This window comes from Scyliorhinus torazame, chromosome 2 (assembly GCF_047496885.1).
Source record: "Scyliorhinus torazame isolate Kashiwa2021f chromosome 2, sScyTor2.1, whole genome shotgun sequence".
NCBI lineage: Eukaryota > Metazoa > Chordata > Chondrichthyes > Carcharhiniformes > Scyliorhinidae > Scyliorhinus > Scyliorhinus torazame.
In genome coordinates, this window is record NC_092708.1 from 299,844,302 (window position 1) to 299,865,976 (window position 21,675).

The following is a 21,675-nucleotide window of genomic DNA, read 5'->3' on the forward strand; positions in this document are numbered from 1 at the left end:
AAAACCTTCTGCCCTTACTCGGTTCATACCCCTTTATTTCCTCCCTTTTCATGTACCCATCCAGAAGCCTCTTAAATGTTGCTAATGTGCCTGCTTTCACCTCATCCTCTGACAGGCACCCACCACTCTCTGCGTGAAAAACGTAGCCCCCACATCTCCCTTAAACTATCCCCGTCTCAGCTTGAACATGTGCCCCCTTGTAATTGACACTTCCAGTCTTGGAAAAAGCCTCTGACTATCCAACCTGTCTATGCCTTTTATAATATTGTAGGCCTCTATCAGGTCTCCCCTCAGCCTCCGTCTTTCCAGTGAAAACAATCCTAGTTTATTTAACATGTCCTCATAGCCAACACCAGACAACATCCTGGTGAACCTTCTTTGCACTCTCGCCAAAGCTTCCACGTCCTGCTGATAATGTGGTGGCAGGAAATGCACGCAATACTCCGAATGCGACCTAACCAAAGTTTTATATAGCTGCAACATAGAATCATAGATCATAAAATTCACAGTGCAGAAAGAGACCATTCAGCCCATCGAGTCTACACTGGCCTTCGGAAAGAGCATCCTACCTAAGTCCACACCTCCACCCTATCCCCATAACCCCACCTAACCCAACCTTTTTGGACACCAAGGGCAATTTAGCATAGCCAATCCACCTATCCTGTACATCTTTGGACTGTGGGAGGAAACCGGAGCACCCGGAGGAAACCCACACACACACGGGGAGGACATGCAGAAAGCACAGACAGTGACCCAAACGGGGAATCGAATCTGCGACCCTGAAGCTGTGAAGCAACTGTGCTACCTTTCTGCCCCTGCTACCCTGCTGCCTGATTTCCCAACTCCTGTACTCAATGCCCCGGCTGATAAAGGAAAGCATTCTATATGCTTTCTTAATCTTTTCACAGTAACTTCATACTTGTGACAATAAAAGATTATTATTATTATTATTATTATTATTATTAATCACTTTGGCCACCTGTCTTGCCACTTTTAGGGAACTGTGGACCTGCACGCACAGATCCCTCTGTATGTTAATGTTCCTAAGTGTTCTGCCATTTACAGTATAATTCATACCTAGATTTGATCCTCCAAAATGCCTCACCTCGCATTTGTCTGGATTAAACTCCCATCTGCCATATCTGTGCCCAAGTCTCCAATATATCCATATCATGTAGGATCCTCTGACAATCCTCGGCACTACCAGCAACTCGCCAATCTTCGTGCCATCGGCAAACTTACTAATCAGACCATCCACATTTTACTCCAGATCATTTACATATACTACAAACAATAGAGGTCCCAGCACTGGTCCCTGCGGAACACCACTAGCTACAGATCTCCATTCTGAAAAACACCCTTCCACAGCTACTCTGTCTATCGAATCAGTGAGCCATATAATAGCATATGGCCAGACGTTTGTTTCTGCAGGTGGCCTTATTATGAATGATTACTGAGCTCCAAGAATTAGGATTAGCTCAGCAAGGTTGAAGTGGAGTGTTTGCTTTGATTGTTTGATATCTTTATGAGATTATAGTAAGTTATTCTTTATTTGAACAGTTTCGTTTAATATCTGTACATTTATTTGGACAAAATTAAGAGGTGTGAAGTGCAGGAAAGCTTCTGTTATTGATACTCTCATGGTTCTGTTTGATTTGCAAAAGAACCAGAGGTGACTTGAAGAAAAATATTTTTATACAGAGAGTGGTTAGGATCTGGAATCCACTGTCAGGAAGTGTGGTATTGGCAAGTTCAATCATGACTTTCTTTAGGGAATTGATGGTAATCTGAAGGGAAAGACTTATAGTGTTACGGGGAAAGGCAGGGGAGTGGATCTCGCTGAATTGCTCTTCAAGAGAGCCAGCACGAACATGACAGGCCAAATGGCCTCCTGTGCTGTACTCATTCTATGGCCGCCATCTGACAAAAATGAAAAAGAGTCCCGCTTCGAGCATGTTTAGCTGGGTGTTTCCCGGCACTGGCAGCGCTAAGAAAGACCCCGCTATCTAACAGGATTCTGTTTTATTTTGGGGCCTCAGTGGGGAACGCCCCACCAACACCGCACTTCATCTCATTTCCTGCACCGAGGAGCTCCGCTTGCCAGTGCAGGAAGAGATCGAATGGCACCCCGATCTCGAGACCCCCTAATGCGACCCCTGCACCCCCCAACCCACCTATAAGGGGGTCATCGACCCCCCCCCCCCCCCCCCCCAGCCCACCTAATGAGGGCAGGTCAACCCTAGGCCCGATCCCTGACACGGGCAAAATGCCACCGTCTGGCAGTGCTACCTGGCAACTGGCAGTGCGGGACATGACTGGTAGATCTCGTCCTATAATTCCAAATTTCTCAGAGATTTAATAGTAGCATACAGCTCGTAGTAAACTATACAATAATTTGATTTGTGCAGTCATTGCATATTCAGCTCACTAAATCTAACAAGTTGTACTATTCATTTTGTAATCAACTAATACTGTTGAAACATATTTATTTTTAAGAGTTATTTCTTTTTCAGAGAAAGAGCAGATCAGGTTGCTGTGCCTTTCACCTTGTAGCTTTGTTTATGTTGGAACCCACCTTCTCTGTGTTAGAAGAAACTTTAGCCTCCTTTGTTGTTAACATGTGGGGAGCTGGCCGGCTTAGTTGGCTAGAGTTTCGTTTAGAATGAATACAACTGCATGGGTTTGATTCCTGCTTCAGCTGAGATAGACTTCGGACCTGCCTCCTCACCCTGCCTCTGAGAGTGGAAGGCAATGGCAAACCACCACTGACAAAAAACGGCTCAGATTGAAGCATCAGCAGACAATGAGCTACGAATCTGGCTTTGGATGGAGCACAAACCAACAAATGAGTTGTTAACATGGAATATACCTTCTTCCATCAGTATGCTTTTCACTCAGTGTCACAGCAGTAAAGGGAAAGAAATAAAAGTACACCAAGCATTCCAGACCATTGTGGATGAGCAAAGTCATACTGATCAACATATTTTACCTGATGAGCTAGTCTCAGGCTCAAGTGAAAAATGCTATACATCCTGTAACTGGGAAATGGCTACTCATATATATGTTTAAAATGTTCTGCTGCAAGACAGTGGAACTCTGCCAATGACAAATTTAAGTTTCAGTTGCTAATTGCAAACTAGAATTGAGTAATTAAATTTACAGTGATAAAATAAACTTGCAAACGTGTCCGAACCCTGGTATCAACAATTGAATGGTTTTACTGGTGCTTGACGAAAGGATTACGCCTGCATAAAGGAGTTGGGCAGCCCAGTGGTGATATCTAATTGCCTAATTCCAGCTGCCTCTCCTACAGTCATGTTTATTTATTGGTAACTTACACATATTGGCATTTTACTTTCTGTGTTAGCTGGAATAATTTTGGGCTGAAATTACAGTTGTGATGGGAGTCTGAAATGAGTGATATTGGATCAGTTCCCCATCATACACCCCTCACAATTTTCATTTCCATCATCACTGTGTCCATGAACAGCAAAGTCCTCCTGCATGAACAAAATTTGGCTCAAGCCATGTGTTGCTGTACTTCTGTTTGAAAAAATTAGAATAAGATATTTATCGTACATACTGTCAAGCAATTCACTGCATAGTGGAGGAAGAAACAAAAGTAGCTGTTTCAACATATTCCCATGGGCATTTACAAATAATGTGAGATAAAAGATTAAAAATAATGTGGGAAAAATAGAAAATTGTGTCGCAGAATATTTTGCTGGTGGGGCCTGTGGTAATTACTGCAATGTGGATATTTCAACCATGTATCCCAGGCTTACAGATAATTACGGTTCACATGATGCAAGGGATGTCATGAGACTTTTAACTCACGCATTCATATAATTTTAATATTTTTGAATTAAATTTATGTAAATTACATTTGAAGTTATTAATGACAATTCCTTGTCTAACATCTGAGGGTTGGTGAGGAAGAAGTCTAGTATGTTTTTCCCTCTTTTAAAATTTTTTATTTTAATACAAACATGTAGCAAAACAGGTTACAGCGAATAAACACCCTGGGAAACATACTTCCCAACAATCAACTCTACAGTCTGTACAGAATTTTCCCTTTTTTCACCTCCCCTCCCTGACGACGAACAGCCCCTCAAACATGGTCTCAAACATCCGCCACCTTTCCTCAAACCCCCCCGAAGAGCCCCTTAACTCATACTTTATCTTCTCTAATCGCAGGAACTTGTACAGGTCACCCAACCAAGCCGCTACCCCCCCTTGGGGATGCCGACCGCCACGCCAGCAAAATTTGCCGCCATGCAATCAGAGAGGTGAAGGCCAAGACATAAGCCTTCCTCTCCATGAGCTCCGGCTTTGTTTTTCCCTCTTGTTGGTTCCTTCACTTCCTGCTGCAGTCCCAGTCTAGCAGCTGCAACCTTTAGGACCTGGCCAACTCGATCTGTGGTGGAACTACCGAGCCGCTCCCGTTGATGGACATTGAAGTCTCTAACACAGAGTACATTTTGCGCCCTTGCCACTCTCAGTGCTTCCTCCAAGTGGCGTTCAACATGGAGGAGGACTGATTTTTCAGCTAAGATGGGATGGTATGTGGTTATCAGTAGGAGGTTTACTTGCCACCTGATGCCATGTGACTTCATGGGGTCCAGAATCGATGTTGAAGACTCCCAAGGAAACAATCCCCCTACTGTATATCACTGTGCCGCCACCTCTGCTGCGTCTGTCCTGCCGGTGGGACAAGACATACCCAGGGATGGTGATGATGGTGCCTGGGACGTTATCTGTAAGCTTTGATTCCGTGAGTATGACTATGTCAGGTTGCTGCTTGACTAGTCTGTGAGACAGCTCTGCCAATTTTGGCCCAAGCACCCAAATGTTAATAAGGAGGACTTTTCAAGGTCATCAGTGCTGAGTCTCCCATTGTCTTTTCCGGTGCCTAGGTCAATGTTGGGCGCTCTGGCTTCATTCCTTTTGTAGTGATTGAATACAATTGAATGGCTTCTAAGAGCCATTTCAGAGAACATGTAAGAGTCAAACACATTTCTTTGGCTCTGGAGTCACATGTAGGCCAGACCAGGTAAGGATGGCTGGTTTAACTTCCCTATAGAACATTAGTGAACCTTTGTTTATTTCAACAATCGACAATGGTTTCATCGTCATTATTAGACTTTTAATTCCAGGTGTTTTTTATTGAGTTTAAATTCCACTATCTGCCATGTTGGCATTCAAACCTGGATCCCTAGGGCATTACCCTGGGTCTCTGGATTACTTGTCCATTGACAATACCACTGCCTCCCCCTACACAAGGGTGTAAAAGAAATTAGAAGATTGGCCACAATGCAGAGACTCCAGCCAATAGATGTTCATTGAATTTGGCTTAATCTTTGGATATGTTCTGGGCATTAATTTGCTGCTGTTTTTCACTAGTTAAGAGGGTTGATAGATTGCAGAAAACTGCATTTTAACTTTAGTCGATTCTGAGCAAGATGGTGCTGGAACAAAGGATGATAAGGATCATTCCATTATTTGCCTCTTATTGCTCTGTCTTTGGCTGCTCTTCATGTGTCTCAAGCTGCAATATCTGACAGTAGGTAAAGATTATCCATCTTGGTTCTGTGACAGCTGCAGAATTAAAAACTGAGTTCAATTTCTTTGCATGTCTTAGACCAGACAAGCCTATTCAGTAGCAGAAAAAGAGTTTCAGAGCTATAGGCTTGATGACATTTGCATCCTTGCTCTATTGGAGTTTAGTCAGAATTTATGTCATGTTATTCCTAGCTTCAAGTTTAGTTTTGATTTTCCTTTGTGCCTTATAACTAAGAGCAATCCAGTATCCAAGGTAGACCGGGTTGAAACAATGATGAAGTCTTTTCCCATACCACTCAATCTAATTCCTGTTTGGCTTCTCTATCCTTTAAAAAAAATTTTTTTTTTAATAAATATATTTAGAGTACCCAATTCAGTTTTTCCGATTAAGGGGCAATTTAGCGTGGCCAATCCACCTACCCTGCACATCTTTGGGTTGTGGGTGCCCACACAAACACAAGGAGAATGTGCAAACTCCACACAGACAGTGATCCAGAGCCGGGATCGAACCTGGGACCTCAACACTGTGAGGCAGCAGTTCTAACCAATGCGCCACCGCGCTGCTTGGCTTTTCTATTCTTAAGGTAGAGTGCCTTAACTGGATTGGCCTGACATTTGTTGGAAGGTGAACTGTTTATGGTACATCCAGCCCTACCTCCAGCTCACTGGCTAACACTATAAACTTATTAACTGACCTAGTGATGTCAATAGACACTCTTGGTTTTTTCAATCCTCTGAGAAATTTGCTTTGAGCCATTACAAAAATATCACCTGCGTATAGGAATTTTCTGATACCAGGATGGATTGGATAGGTCTATCATCGGTATAGATACTGAACAACGTGGCTACCTTATTGAATCCCATTCTGTTCAATATGCCAATGGCTTTTGTTTGCTGCAAAGTTCCATTGAAAAAAAAATGGCGATTTGCTCATAAAATTTGGATGAACTCTGTGAGAGAGTCACATCACAGCCTCTGTAAGGCTATTAATCAGCCTGTGAATCCTTTTACGACTTCACACAGGTCCAGTTATTAATGACTCAGGGTCAATTGACACCTTTAAAATGCAGCTGAGTCAATATTTGTTGAGAAGAGGAATTGAAGAATATAGATATATGAAAAAGCACTGCTGATGTGCAAAGAGTAGAGTGGCAAGAATGGGAGGAAAGAACCCGGATATAATAAAAAGGTTTGAAGCGACAAATGCCTTTTTCTCACTCTGGATTTTCTGCTCATTCAGTGACAAAGAATGGAAAATGCAGGGCTTAGGTTTTTATGTTCACTTTACAAGGTGCCTTTGTGCCTGACAGTCTGAAGATCAGTTGGTCAAGAATGCAAATGAATGGATTTTAAATTGAAATATCTTTTTAAAAATGTTAACTGAAAAAAAGTGGCTGAATTGCATTCTGTTTACTGAAAAGTGGCTATTAAATATTGACACTTCGGCATTTGCTTCCTTTTTAGCTTAAAACGTGCAGTCACCTCTTGTTTGCTTTTGTACAGTTCCGGTCCATATGATTGATTCTTAATATTTTTATGCAATAACCAAAGAAACAGATGCATGTTATCACTGATCATATGTTGGAATTCTATTGTTTGGAAATGTGACATTGTGTGAAGTACTTGGTTTTACATTCGGTGCATTTTACTCGCTATGCTTATTTCTGATTTCAGTTCCTGACTGAATATGAGTCAGGTAACAAGTGATTCTTTTGTTAAAGAGGTAAAGAAACCTGGTGATCTTTATCAAATTCTTCTAGCTGATAATTATATTCTTATGGTTTGGTTTCCAGTTTTTAACTTTTGAGCAATATAAGAAGATATTAAGTTATGCTTCGCTGCCTTCTGCTGTGGTAAGTACACAAATTACAGTTCCTTCTATTAGTAATACATCCAGTTAAGGTAGTGATAAACATTTTATTAATAGGCATTTTCCTAAAAATGTTGACACAAATGTGAATAATTTGTTGTTACAGTGTTCAACAATAAATGGTTCTTTCACACAGCACATGGTTTCATTTAAATTCCTTTGTTATTATTAGTTACATGTCATTTCCCTTCTAAAGACTTTAATTAAATACATTTTTATGTTATTTAAGTTATTTTAGGGTCAACCAAATCTGTGTATGCAGTTAAGTTTTATAATAGTTTAATGAAAGTGGTGTCTATTATCTCTGTAAATTTGCTCATGCGTTGTCACTCAGCACTGGGATTAGTACCTTTATTTCTTGCATTCCTGCTTTCATCTTCCTGTTTACCTGTGGATGTGTACTTAGGTGCTGAACAGAGTTAGGTGAGGAGGAACTTTATGGGAAAACCTGCTCAGCAGCTGAATCGTGGCAGAAAGCCAACTTGTTTTGTATTAAGGTTGCTGACTGATCAATCACCAGGCTTGTGTGCAGGCTTTCAGGAAAAGGTTCTATTTTGTGAGCACCCAGGGCACATATCACAGTAATCTGGAGGGGCCTCACAAAGTTACAGGAATCCAAGGATATGCTGCCCCAGGAACTTTTAAAAGTTATGTGTAAATGTTGAATCAATGAAAAATAAGTGATTATATAATATTGCAAGTTTTGAATTTTGAAACTAATTTTCATTCCTTCAGATAGAATTGCTAAGTTAATATTTCTGTATTGGTATGTTCAAATTATAAACCTTAACTATGTAGCGGATGAGATATAAATCAAATAAGCTAGATATACTGGGCTTATATTTAATTGGGCCCATAAGAGCAGGCAAAGTCATGGGTGGGATGACTTGATTAGGCGGGAGCCAAAATCTCAGTTTCCTAATTACGGTTTGAGATGTAGAGGAATACTCATTATCTTAAAACGTTTTGAAATTAAGTTCCACCTTCAAAATTAATAGCACTGCAGAAAAAACTCAAGACACCAGTTTCACGAGTGTTTAACGATGACATATACCATTTGAGTATGTCCAATTTAATTGAGGCGAATGATTGTTTTTGTGGAAATCTGCAACACAGAGGAGTGGAGCAGGAAACCGTCAGTTTGGATGAAAGGTTAAGAAGGGCAAGAGTAAATTGGGGGTGATGGGGTTGGGTTGGGTTTGGAAGTGTACAACAAGAGCTGGGCATCTTGGGTGTGGCTGAGGTGGGGTCAGTCAGGAAATGTGAAATGAAGGATCTAAAGTGTGGCTTCTGTACTGTTCAGTGTCTTGCCCTGGAGTCAGCATGATGATTCTGTCTGTCATGGGGAAGGCCCACAGCTCAGGTTGACGGCTAGATCCTGAGTGATGAGGGCTATCCCCTCTGGACCTGGTTGATGCCACCTGTGAGGCATCCCCACTGCACAGCGGAAGAGCAGTAAACTGCAGCTCATGACTCCAGCAGAGCCATCTTGAGAAAACCATTGGTGTCCTGAAAATGTGCTTTTGTTGCCTTGGCATGGAACTCTGCACATAGGGTATCACTAATAGTCGTGATTTGCTATGCACTGCACAACTTAGCCAAGCAAGGCAGACAACCATTGCAGCAGGAACAGCAGTACTCCTTCTCAGAGAAAGATGAACTGGATGCCAGGACCATGGAAAGACTTGCAAGGGGTGAAAGGGACAGCCTCCTAATAATAATCTTTATTAGTGTCACAAGTAGGCTTACATTAACACTGCAATGAAGTTACTGTGAAAATCCCCTAGTTGCCCCTGTTCAGGTACACTGAGGGGGAATTTAGAATGCCCAATTCACCTAACAAGAACGTCTTTCAGGGCTTGTGTGAGGAACCCAGAAAAAAACCCATGCAGACACAGGGAGAACATGCATACTCCACACAGACAGTGACCCAAGCCTGAAATCGAACTTTGGACCCTGGCGCAGTGAAGCAACAATGCTACCGTGCCGCCCTATGTATCTGATCCGCCAAAAGGTGAGGGAACTAAATGAATATGGTCCTATTGGCAGGCAGCATTGCCTGTTCAGGATGTCTACTGTTGTAACCTGCCTGCTTACCATTGGCTGGGGACTAATGACAATCCCACAATCCTGTGGGAGTATGAGCTTCCCCAATGAGGGGGGCGGAGAAACCATTAGTAAACTCCAAGTATAAATAAAGCTGATCAGTTGGGAACCAGCAGGAAGGAGTGTGCAGCAAGGGAAGTTGCTGCTGCTGTTATATATATATATATATATATATATATATATATATATATGTTATTGTAAATAAATGTTATTATTTTTTATCCTTAAAACTCGTGCTGGTTTCTTCGTGGCCCTCACAAAATCTACCAACCCCTGCCAGTCTCCCTCGCACAGCTACTTTTAGACCTGTGCCCTCTGCCAGTAGAAGAGCAAGGGGAGTGGACAGTTGCCACTTACACTCACTATTGAGTACTGGTCCCTAGCACTGTTTAGCATTTGGACAAAAGTCTACTATGACCAAAAATTCAGATCATACATCTACAACTGTTCCATTATTTCCATTGAAAGTGATCTCGCGCAATCTCCTTGACGATGCATATAAGGGAGGACCAGCTTAGCCTGTAGGTGCAGCCACATCCTACAGAGTGGCGAGTGCAAAACTGCCACTAACATGAATATTCAATAAAGACTAAACACAAACACACAATAACATTTTCTCCACAATAAAGGTTATGTCCCTAACTCCCCTGTAAGCATCAATGTGTGCCAATCACAAAGCATGCCAGTAAATCTAGCTCTCTAACAAAGCTGGCCTCAAGAAATGATGATGGAGTACACATGAATAAAGTGAAACCAATATAACCATAGAATCATAGAATTTACAGTGCAGAAGGAGGCCATTCGGTCCATTGAGACTCACATGAGCAATATTTTACCTGTTCATGTATTTCCTCACTCTTGAGCGAACCGGGTCTATATGAAGCTGTCCCTGGCATCCCTTGCATGTATAATATTTGCATGTGACAGGTTGAACTTTTTTTAACACACCCGTGCCCACCTTCATGCTCTCATAAAGTCTTAAGTTTTCTCATACATCATCTTGTGCAGCCCTTACAACAGCAGCTGAGTTGGAAGCAGTCTGCTCAGCGTGATGCCCCATACCTTTGATGATTGGGAAGCCTCTGGAAGTCCGCGGCCTTCAGGGCTCTCGCCTACTGAAGATCTTCTGTCTGGTACAGGGGATTCCTCCTTGGCCTGGCCTACTGGAGACATTAGGGTTAATGGCAGAGGGAATGAAGAGAGCCCAGCTATGCTGGCAGTATCTTGAGATGGAAGACATGCGCTCCTCCTCCCTTTCTGTGCGAGATGGCACCTCCCTGATGGGAAGAAACACATTTAAAGGAGCTTCAGCTGGTGCTTCTTTCTTCTCAATCAGACACTGCTGCATGGAACCATGGCTGGAGTGACACAATGCAGTTGAGAGTGAATATGGATGGAGTGCTTAACTTGGCTCTCCATTGTGGTTGCCAACCTCTCCTTGGAGGAAGCCATGTGCTGAAATGTCTGAAGTGGCTTGAATGAACTCCTCCATCACCTGCACAAAGTTGGACATGACCTCTGGCACCTCCACCATATTTTCCTCTAGCTTTTGCTGCATGTCCAGCAGGCCTATTGTGGTCATGACCAGAGGACCGTGATCAGCATGGGGCTCAGTGGGGGATTAGACCCAACAGTCCATGAATGTCAGGGTTCTCAGCTGTTAGATCTTCCCTCAGCTGCTGGAACGTATGTGCAAGATTCTCACTAGATTGCACTGACAATTCCTTTTTTTAAAAATATATTTTATTCAAATTTTTCGGCCAAACAAAACAATACAAAGGTTTTCCCTTTTTACAATAAAACAATATAAATAACTGACCGTTTCAACAAGTAAATAAATAATATATAAACTAAATGGCAACTGCCATAACAAAAATAATAACTCTCCAGATAATAAAATCAAACAATCCAATATACATAGCCAAGTGCAAGTATCTATACAAAAACCACCCCTGAGGACCCACCCGAACCCTCCCACCCCCCCTCCCCCCTGGGTTGCTTTATCCCATTTCCTTTATCGTTCTGCGAGGTAGTCAATGAACGTTCGCCACCGCCTGGTGAACCCTTGAGCCGAACCCCTTCGTGCAAACTTTATCCGTTCTAGTTTTATAAACCCTGTCATGTCATTTATCCAGGTCTCCACGCCCGGGGGTTTGGCTTCCTTCCACATAAGCAATATCCTTCGCCGGGCTACTAGGGACGCAAAGGCCAAAACATCAGCCTCTCTCGCCTCCTGCACTCCCGGCTCTTCTGCAACCCCAAATATAGCCAACCCCCAGCCTGGCTCGCCCCGGACCCCCACCACCTTCGAAAGCACCTTTGCCACCCCCACCCAGAACCCCTGCAGTGCCGGGCATGACCAAAACATGTGGGTGTGGTTTGCTGGGCTTCTCGAGCATCTCCCACACCTATCCTCTACCCCGAAAAATTTACTGAGCCTTGCTCCGGTCACATGCGCCCTGTGCAAAACCTTGAATTGTATCAGGCTTAGCCTGGCGCACGAGGACGACGAGTTTACCCTACATAGGGCATCAGCCTACAGCCCCTCCTCAATCTCTTCCCCCAGCTCTTCTTCCCATTTTCCCTTCAGCTCATCCACCATGATCTCCCCCTCGTCCCTCATTTCTCTGTATATATCCGACACCCTACCATCCCCCACCCATGTCCCTGAGATCACTCTATCTTGAATCTCCTGCGTCGGGAGCTGCGGGAATTCCCTCACCTGTTGCCTCGCAAAAGCCCTCAGTTGCATGTACCGAAATGCATTCCCTTGGGGCAACCCATATTTTTCCGTCAGCGCTCCCAGACTCGCAAACGTCCCGTCTACGAACAGATCTCTCAGTTGCACAATCCCAGCTCTCTGCCCTGCTCCAAATCCCCCATCCATTCTCCCCGGGACAAACCTATGATTATTTCTTATCGGGGACCGCACCGAGGCTCCCGTCCTTCCCCTATGCCGTCTCCACTGCCCCCAAATTTTCAGTGTTGCCACCACCACTGGACTTGTGGTGTATTTCTTCGGGTAGAACGGCAACGGCGCCGTCGCCAGTGCTTGTAGGCTGGTTCCTTTGCAGGACGCCATCTCCAATCTCTTCCACGCCGCTCCCTCCCCTTCTCCCATCCACTTACACACCATTGAGATATTGGCGGCCCAGTAGTATTCACTTAGGCTCGGTAGTGCCTGTCACCCCCTATCCCTGCTACGCTGCAAGAACCCCCTCCTCACTCTCGGGGTCTACCCAGCCCACACAAAACTCATGACACTTTTCTCGATTTTCTTGAAAAAAGCCTTCGTGACCATCACCGGGAGGCACTGAAACACAAAAAGGAACCTTGGGAGGACTACCATTTTGACCGCCTGCGCCCTACCCACCAGTGACAGGGGCACCATGTTCCATCTCTTAAAATCCTCCTCCATCTGTTCCACCAATCGTGTTAAATTAAGTCTATGTAAGGTTCCCCAACTCCTGGCTATCTGAATCCCTAAGTACCGGAAATCTCTTGTTACCTTCCTCAGCGGTAAATCATCTATTCCCCTGCTCTGCTCCCCCGGATGCACCACAAACATCTCACTCTTCCCCATATTCAATTTGTACCCCGAGAATTCCTCAAACTCCCTGAGTTTCTGCATTATCTCAGGCATCCCCTCCACTGGGTCCGCAACATACAGCAATAAATCATCTGCATACAATGATACCCGGTGTTCTTCTCCTCCCCTGAGTACTCCCCTCCACTTCCTGGAGCCCCTCAGTGCTATGGCCAGGGGCTCAATCGCCAATGCAAACAGTAACGGAGACAGGGGACACCCCTGCCTCGTCCCTCTATAAAGACGGAAGTAGTCAGACCTCTGCCTGTTCGTGACCACACTCGCCACCGGGGCCCTATACAGCAGCTGTACCCATCCAATAAACCCTTCTCCAAAACCAAATCTCCTCAGCACTTCCCACAGATAGTCCCACTCCACTCTGTCGAATGCTTTCTCGGCGTCCATCGCCACCACTATCTCCGCCTCCCCCTCTGGTGGGGGCATCATCATCACCCCTAGCAGCCTCCGTATGTTCATGTTCAGCTGTCTCCCCTTAACGAACCCAGTTTGATCCTCGTGGACCACCCCCGGGACACAGTCCTCTATCCTCGTCGCCATCACCTTGGCCAGGAGCTTAGCATCTACGTTTAAAAGGGAAATGGGCCTGTAGGACCCACACTGCAGCGGGTCTTTTTCCTTCTTCAAAAGGAGCGATATCGTCGCCTCCAACATAGTCGGGGGCAACTTCCCCCTTTCCCTGGCCTCATTAAAGGTTCTCGTCAAAAGCGGGGCCAGTAGGTCCATATATTTCCTATAAAGTTCCACCGGTAATCCGTCCTGTCCCGGGGCCTTCCCCGCCTGCATGCTCCCAATCCCTTTTACCACCTCCTCCATCTCAATCTGGGCTCCCAGTCCCGCTCTCTCCTGCTCCTCCACCTTCGGGAATTCCAGCTGTACCATGAAACACATCATTCCCTCCTCCCCTTCCGAGGGCTGAGCCTTATATAACCTCTCATAGAATGCCTTGAACACCCCGTTCACTCTCTCCGCTCCCCGTTCCATCTCTCCCTCCTCATCTCTCACCCCACCTATCTCCCTCGCTGCTCCCCTCTTCCTCAATTGGTGGGCCAGTAGCCGACTCGCCTTCTCTCCATACTCATACTGTACACCCTGTGCCCTCCTCCACTGTGCCTCTGCCTTACCCGTGGTCAGCAGGTCAAATTCCACATGTAACCTTTGTCTTTCCCTGTACAGTCCCTCCTCCGGTGCCTCTGCATATTGCCTGTCCACCCTCAGAAGTTCTTTCAACAATCGCTCCCTTTCTTTACCCCCTTGCTTCCCTTTATGTGCCCTTATGGATATCAGTTCCCTTCTGACCACCGCCTTCAATGCCTCCCAGACCACTCCCACCTGAACCTCTCCTTTGTCATTAAGCTCCAAGTGCCTTTCGATACACCCCCTCACCCGCCAATAAGCCCATATCCATTCTCCAGAGTGGGTGCTGTTCTTTTTCGTCTCCTACCTCCAGGTCTACCCAATGTGGAGCGTGGTCCGAAATGGCTATGGCCGTATACTCCGTCCCTGTCACCTTCGGAATCAGTGCCCTTCCCAAGACAAAAAAGTCTATCCGTGAGTATACTTTGTGAACATGGGAGAAAAATGAGAACTCCTTACTCCTAGGCCTACTAAATCTCCAGGGGTCTACTCCTCCCATCTGCTCCATGAAGTCCTTGAGCACCCTGGCCGCTGCCGGCCTCCTCCCGGTCCTGGACCTCGACCGGTCCAGCCCTGGATTAAGCACCGTATTGAAGTCTCCCCTCATTACCAGCTTTCCCGCATTCAGGTCCGGGATATGTCCCAACATACGCCTCATAAAATTTGCATCATCCCAGTTCGGGGCGTATACGTTCACCAGAACCACCGCCTCCCCTTGCAATCTGCCACTCACCGTCACATATCTACCCCCACTATCTGCCACTATGGTCTTTGCCTCAAACAGTACCCGTTTCCCCACTAAGATAGCCACCCCCCTATTCTTCGCATCTAAACCCGAATGAAACACCTGCCCCACCCATCCTTTATGTAGTCTGACCTGGTCTATCAGTTTCAGGTGCGTCTCCTGCAACATAACCACATCTGCCTTTAATTTCTTTAGGTGTGCGAGTACCCGTGCCCTTTTAATCGGCCCGTTCAGCCCTCTCACGCTCCACGTGATCAGCCGGGTTGGGGGGGTCTTTACCCACCCCCCCCCCCCCCTTGTCGACTAGCCATCCCCTTTTTTAACCCAGCTCCTCACCCGGTACCCACGTACCCGTATATCCCACCGACGGTGCCCTCCCGCCTCGACCACCGCATCCCATAACAGCTCCCCCTTCTCCTTAGCAGCAGCAACCCAGTTAACCACCCCCCCCTCTCCGCTAGATCCCCCTCTAACGTAGTTGCACCCCCCATGTTGCTCCCAGAAGTCAGCGAACTCTGGCTGACCTCGGCTTCCCCCCTTGTCCTCGGCCCCCACTGTGCGAGGCCCCCTCCTTCCTTCGTCCCCGTTCCCGCCACAATTACCATAGCGCGGGAACAAAGCCCGCGTTTCCCACTCGGCCCCGCCTCTAATGGCGCATTTCCCTTCTCCTTCCCCTTTCCGTCCCACCGGCGGCCACAGTTCCTCATACTCCTCCCCCCCCCCCCCCCCCCCCCCCCCCCCCCCGCAACATGGGGAAGAGAGAAAAGTTACAGGATCACAGAATTAACAAATTGAAAAATCATCCCCCCCCCTTCCCCTTCCTCGCCCCACATAATCACCCCACCACTTTGTCCCTGAAGCTCTTTCTCTCGCCAGACTATTCCAGCTTCTCGTCCACAATGAATGTCCACGCCTCTTCTGCCGTCTCAAAGTAGTGGTGCTTCCCTTGGTGTGTGACCCACAGTCTCGCCGGTTGCAACTTTCCAATTTGAACCTTTTTGTGAAGCACCGCCTTAGCCCGATTGAAACTTGCCCTCCTTCTCGCCACCTCCGCACTCCAATCCTGGTATATGCGGATCACCGCGTTCTCCCACCTACAGCTCCGAGTTTTCTTCGCCCATCTGAGGACCGTCTCTCTGTCATTGTAGCGGAGAAACCTCACCACTATAGCTCGAGGTATTTCTTCAGCCTTTGGTCTTCGCGCCAGAACTCGATAGGCTCCCTCCACCTCCAAAGGGCCCGTCGGGGCCTCCGATCCCATTAGCGAGTGAAGCATCGTGCTCACATATGTCCCGACGTCCGCCCCTTCTGCGCCTTCGGGAAGACCCAGGACTCTTAAATTCTTCCTCCTCGAATTATTCTCCAGTGCTTCCAACCTCTCCACACACCTTTTGTGCTGTGCCTCGTGCGTTTCTGCCTTCACCACCAGGCCCTGTATTTCATCTTCGTTTTCAGCAGTCTTTGCCTTCACGACCCGAAGCTCCAGCTCTTGGGTCCTCTGCTCCTCCTTTAGCCCTTCAATCGCCTGTAATATCGGGGCCAACACTTCCTTCTTCAACTCCTTCTTCAGCTCTTCCACACAGCGCCGCAGGAACTCTTGTTGCTCCGGGCCCCATAACAAACGGCCACCTTCCGACGCCATCTTGCTTTGAGCTTCCCTTCCTTGCCGCTGCTCCAGAGGATCCTCCGTAATCCGGCCGCTATCCTCTCCCTTTTCCATGCGTGTCCGGGGGGATTCCCTTCTGGTTTACCGCACAGTGTTTTTGGCCGTTTAAATTGCTGTTGGGGCTCCTATTAAGAGCCCAAAGGTCCGTTCCACTGGGAGATGCCGAAACGTGCGACTCAGCTGGTCATTGCCGCACCCGGAAGCCTCTCGCACTGCCAATTCTAAATGCGATATGGGTGTAACTGCGCTGGTGGAGGTTGTGAAAGAAGCAGGTGACGGTGCATCCTCTGGCTCAGTGGTTTCATCGTCCCAGAGCTGGACTGTTCAGGTTCTTGCCATGCCTGTGGCCTGGGTCGGGTGAGAACCTGTCGTGGAGAGCAAAAGGAACTAAGTTAATGATCAGCACAGTCGATGAACACATCATATTTTCTCACGTGCTTCATGTGTACCAGGTTTGATGCATTCTCACACTTAAGCCTAGCCATTCCAACCTTGCTGTCTGCAATTGCTCGGCCTCCTTGCTTTCCTGAAAACTCTTCTTGCGGTCCTGGGACGAGCAGTTGCCATACCAGGCTGTGATCATTTTAACTTTCTTAAATACTTTTAAAGAACTTCTTTTCCCATATTTTTTGTCTTCTATTTTTCTTCAGTTTTTATCCTGTTTATAATTAATCCGTTTGATTTGGTTCCTCGACTCCAGGACACCTTTTGTCAACTTGTTTTCTAACTTACTTCTCCATTCTGGTTGGTGATCCTGGTTGTTTTTATTTTCCCCACTAGTTTTCTATTCCCACCCCACCACCGTGGGCGAGATTCTCCGCCCCCCCGCCGGGTCGGAGAATCGCCGGGGGCTGGTGTGAATCCCGCCCCCGCCGGTTGCCGAATTCTCCGGCACCGGATATTCGGCGGGGGCGGGAATCGCGCCGTGCCGGTTGGTGGGCCCCCCCCCCCCGCGATTCTCCAGCCCGGATGGGCCGAAGTCCCGCTGGTAAAATGCCTGTCCCGCCGGCGTAGATTAAACCACCTACCTTACCGGCGGGACAAGGCGGTGCGGGCGGGCTCCGGGGTCCTTGGGGGAGGGGGGACAGGGGGCGCGGGGTGATCTGGCCCCAGGGGTTGCCCCCACGGTGGCCTGGCCCACGATTGAGGCCCACCGATCCGCGGGCGGGCCTGTGCCGTGGGGGCACTCTTTTCCTTCCGCCTTCGCCACGGTCTCCACCATGGCGGAGGCAGAAGAGACTCCCTCCACTGCGCATGCGCGGGAATGCCGTCAGCGGCCGCTAACGATCCCGCGCATGCGCCGCCCGGGGATGTCATTTCCGCGCCAGCTGGCGGGGCACCAAAGGCCTTTTCTGCCAGCTGGCGGGGCGGAAATTCGTCCGGCGCCGGCCTAGCCCCTTAAGGTTGGGGCTCGGCCCCCAAAGATGCGGAGCATTCTGCACCTTTGGGGCGGCGCGATGCCCGACTGATTTGCGCCGTTTTGGGCGCCAGTCGGCGGACATCGCGCCGATACCGGAGAATTTCACCCCATATTTCTACTTTATTTACTTTACCAGTTCTCTATTTAACCATTTTGTCAGTACTTTAGAAACGTGCTTGCTGGATTGTAGCTGAATGTAACCAATTCTTGTGGAATATTTCCCATCTGACCCAGAACTTATGATAATGCCCAAGAAAGTGGGATCCTGCTTGCTGATGCCACATATTTAATAGAACATAGAATATATAGTGCAGAAGGAGGTCATTCGGCCCATCGAGTCGCTCCGACCCACCTAAGCTCTCACCTCCACCCCACCCACGCAACCCAACAACTCCCCCCAACCTTTTTGGACACTAAGGGCAATTTAGCATGGCCTAACCTGCATGTCTTTGGACTGTGGGAGGAAACCGGAGCACCCGGAGGAAACCTATGCAGACACGGGGAGAACGTGCAGACTCCGCACAGACAGTGACCCAGCGGGGAATCGAACCTGGGACCTTGGCGCTGTGAAGCCACAGTGCTAGCCACTTGTGCTACCGTGCTGCCCACATGGTAATCATATAATGTTTTTATTTTCTTCCCTCTTCCGGTGCAGTCGGGGAAGTAATCCTCAAATTGCCACCTATCAAGTCCTGCTCCTGAGATTGTTTCCTAACCTTAGTGCAAATTGAATTTAGGAAGCTTTTTTTTACCTGTGTCATTGGCTCCTACAATATCTGGCTTCTCTCCCTTCCTTGTGCAATCTTTTCTAGCCCATTCAAGAGATCTTTTACAGCCTATTCAATATATCTTTTACCTTGGCACCTGGAAGGCAACAAAGCATCCAGGACTGTTGGTCTGCACTGCAAAATACTTTGGCCCTCCTATCCATAAATCCCCAGTCACACTGCCTTTATAAATGTGTTGTTTATCGCCATGTGCAACTGCACTTCCATCCCCACTCCTCTTGTTGTCATTGATATTCATTTGATGGTCCTGCCTGGAGCCTTCATTTATCCCACAGTAAACTAAAGTTTCATAAAATATCAAGAGCCTAAGTTACTCTGGGTGCTCCTGCTCAATCTTTGCTTTCTGCCTTTCTCTGGCCTTTGGATAGTCACCCATTTTACCTCCTCTTTTTCTCTAAGTCCGACCACCCTCTCAGACATGTGCTTCAAAAAACATTGGGCGGGATTCTCTGAAATGGAGGCAGAGTGTTCGCGCCGTCTTGAACGCCGTCGAGGTTCACGACGGCGCAAAACGGCCCCTATCCCGACCGATTCAGGGCTCGATAATGGGCTAGGAGTGGCGGCGCGTCATTTACGCGCACCAGGCCTTGACGCCGCGTAAAGTTGGCGCCGCATACATGACGCGGCCGGCGCCGCATAACTGGCGTCACCCGCGCATGCGTGGTTGCCGTCCTCTCCGAGTCCGCCCCGCAAGAAGATGTCTGACGGATCTTGCAGGGCTGCGGAAGAAAGGAGGTCCTCCTTCAGAGAGGACGGCCTGACGATCGGTGGGCACCGATCGCGGGCCAGACCCCATTTGAGGCCCCCCCCCCCGGTGCAGGATCCCCCCTCACCCCCCCGCAGGCCGCCCCCTCCCCAGCGTTCCCGCGCTGTTCCTGCTGGCAGCGCCCAGGTGTGGACGGCGCCGGGGGGAACCCGCCGTTTTGGGCAGGCCGCTCGGCCCTACCGGGCCTGAGAATAGCAGGGGTGCCGGAGAATTGCCATTTTGGGTGTCTCGGGCGATTCTCCGGCCTGCGCCGCGCGGAACTCGACGGAGCCTTTCTCGCTGCTTGGATGAATCGCGGGAGGGCGTCGGACCAGCGTCGCGGGAATATTTGGCGACCCAGGCGATTCTCCCGGCGCGGGAGCGGAGAATCGCGCCATTGTGTTGGAGTGTCTCCATCTCCTTCTCATGTTTGAAATATTTGGGCTCAAGCAATGTGAGTCGTTAGCCTATACACATAGATGTGTAAGTATACTTGAGTATCAGATTTAGTGTAACTTGACCATTTTTAGATTAATTTAACGTTATATTCATTGTAATAAACTAACAAAGTCAAAGTGCAATTTTGTGTTAACACTGAGATAATAAGCCATTTTGTGTTCTGTATTTATAATCACCCACAGGCAGTGTTTTTGAAACTTTTTTGCCGGGCCCATTTTTACCTTTGGGACCCACACCAGCCAACCTTCACAACCCATGCTGCCTGAACTTCACAACCCACCATTTTCGCTTACGTTTAATGTGATAGCTGAGCCTGCTTGGTCCTCATGATTTCACTTGCTTTGTCATTCAATGTTACATTTCTGGTAAGGAGTTCACCTGATGATATAGGTTCTCACTGCATCCATTGAAAAAGATCAAAAGGTTTGTCCTCGAACTCACCATGCTAAATCTTCAAATCCCTTTTAAGATTTGAGAGTTTTAATGTTTCATTTCCCTGCACATTAAGTTTTCCCTTCCCTGCACATAGCATACATTGGCTTTGCCATGATGTCAGGAAGAGGCGGTCTACCTTACTGGGCTCCAGGCCTGCGCACTGCTGAGGGGTCTCGCACGTGCAGGACAGCCAGCTTTCTGAAAGCTGGTCGCAGCCAGCATTTTTAAAAGCCAGTCGTGGCCGTTGAGCACATCTTCCTGCGATTGGGAGCACCACTACCGATGGCCCTGCGACCCTCCTGACACCCGCCAGCAACCCTGAGTTTGAAAATGACTGCTCACTGGCATTAAAGGTGTATTTCGGAACCAGCCAGAAACAGATGATTGACCATACAGTGTAATTCAATTAAATTATAATTGAAGAAATAGTAATTAATCAAGAGTTGTGTTAAAGCTGGATTTAAAACTTTATAGGTTTAAACATTATTTTAATATTTCTGCTTTGGATAAGTAGCATATCAGGGATGTTGTGCGAAGTTCAGCGAAAGCCATGACCAAATGGATAACAAAAGACACTGCAGAAGAAATGTTACCCTTTCAAGAGATGATGTACATAAGTCGTCAAACTCCAATTAATACAAACCAACAATAAAATTAAGCAATTATGAAATTGAACAGACATGGTCTAGGATGAGGTATTGAAAATTTAAGGGATAAAAATAAAGGCTTAGAATGAGATCTAGTCACATGATCCCAAAGCAGAATTTGGAAGAAATGCTGTCAATAAAGGAACTGGAGGACAACATTTCTCCTCGGACAACATTTCTCCTCAGTGACCTGATCACTCATTTGAAGCTTTCAGTCTATTTTGTATTGTGTCATGATAACAGATCATAGCCCCAAAATATCTGCAGGCATATTGAACTTTTAAGTCAGACATGTGTTTTTAAAAAAGGATTTACATGCCAAAGGGGCTGGTTTAGCACACTGGGCTAAATCGCTGGCTTTTAAAGCAGACCAAGTCAGGCCAGCAGCACGGTTCAATTCCCGTACCAGCCTCCCCGAACAGGCGCCAGAATGTGGCGACTGGGGGCTTTTCACAGTAACTTCATTTGAAGCCTACTTGTGACAATAAGCG

The 21,675-nt window shown here is 47.2% G+C and overlaps 1 protein-coding gene across 3 annotated transcripts in view; it reads left to right on the forward strand.

The window, feature by feature from the left end:
• slc25a21 (solute carrier family 25 member 21) overlaps window positions 1-21,675 on the forward strand; it is a 920,696-nt gene that overhangs the window by 792,486 nt on the left and 106,535 nt on the right. For all 3 annotated transcript variants that reach the window (XM_072488897.1, XM_072488906.1, XM_072488915.1), the window contains one exon: window positions 7,356-7,415. In XM_072488897.1, coding sequence (XP_072344998.1) covers window positions 7,356-7,415 — 60 coding nt within the window. The remainder of the gene's footprint in view (window positions 1-7,355; window positions 7,416-21,675) is intronic.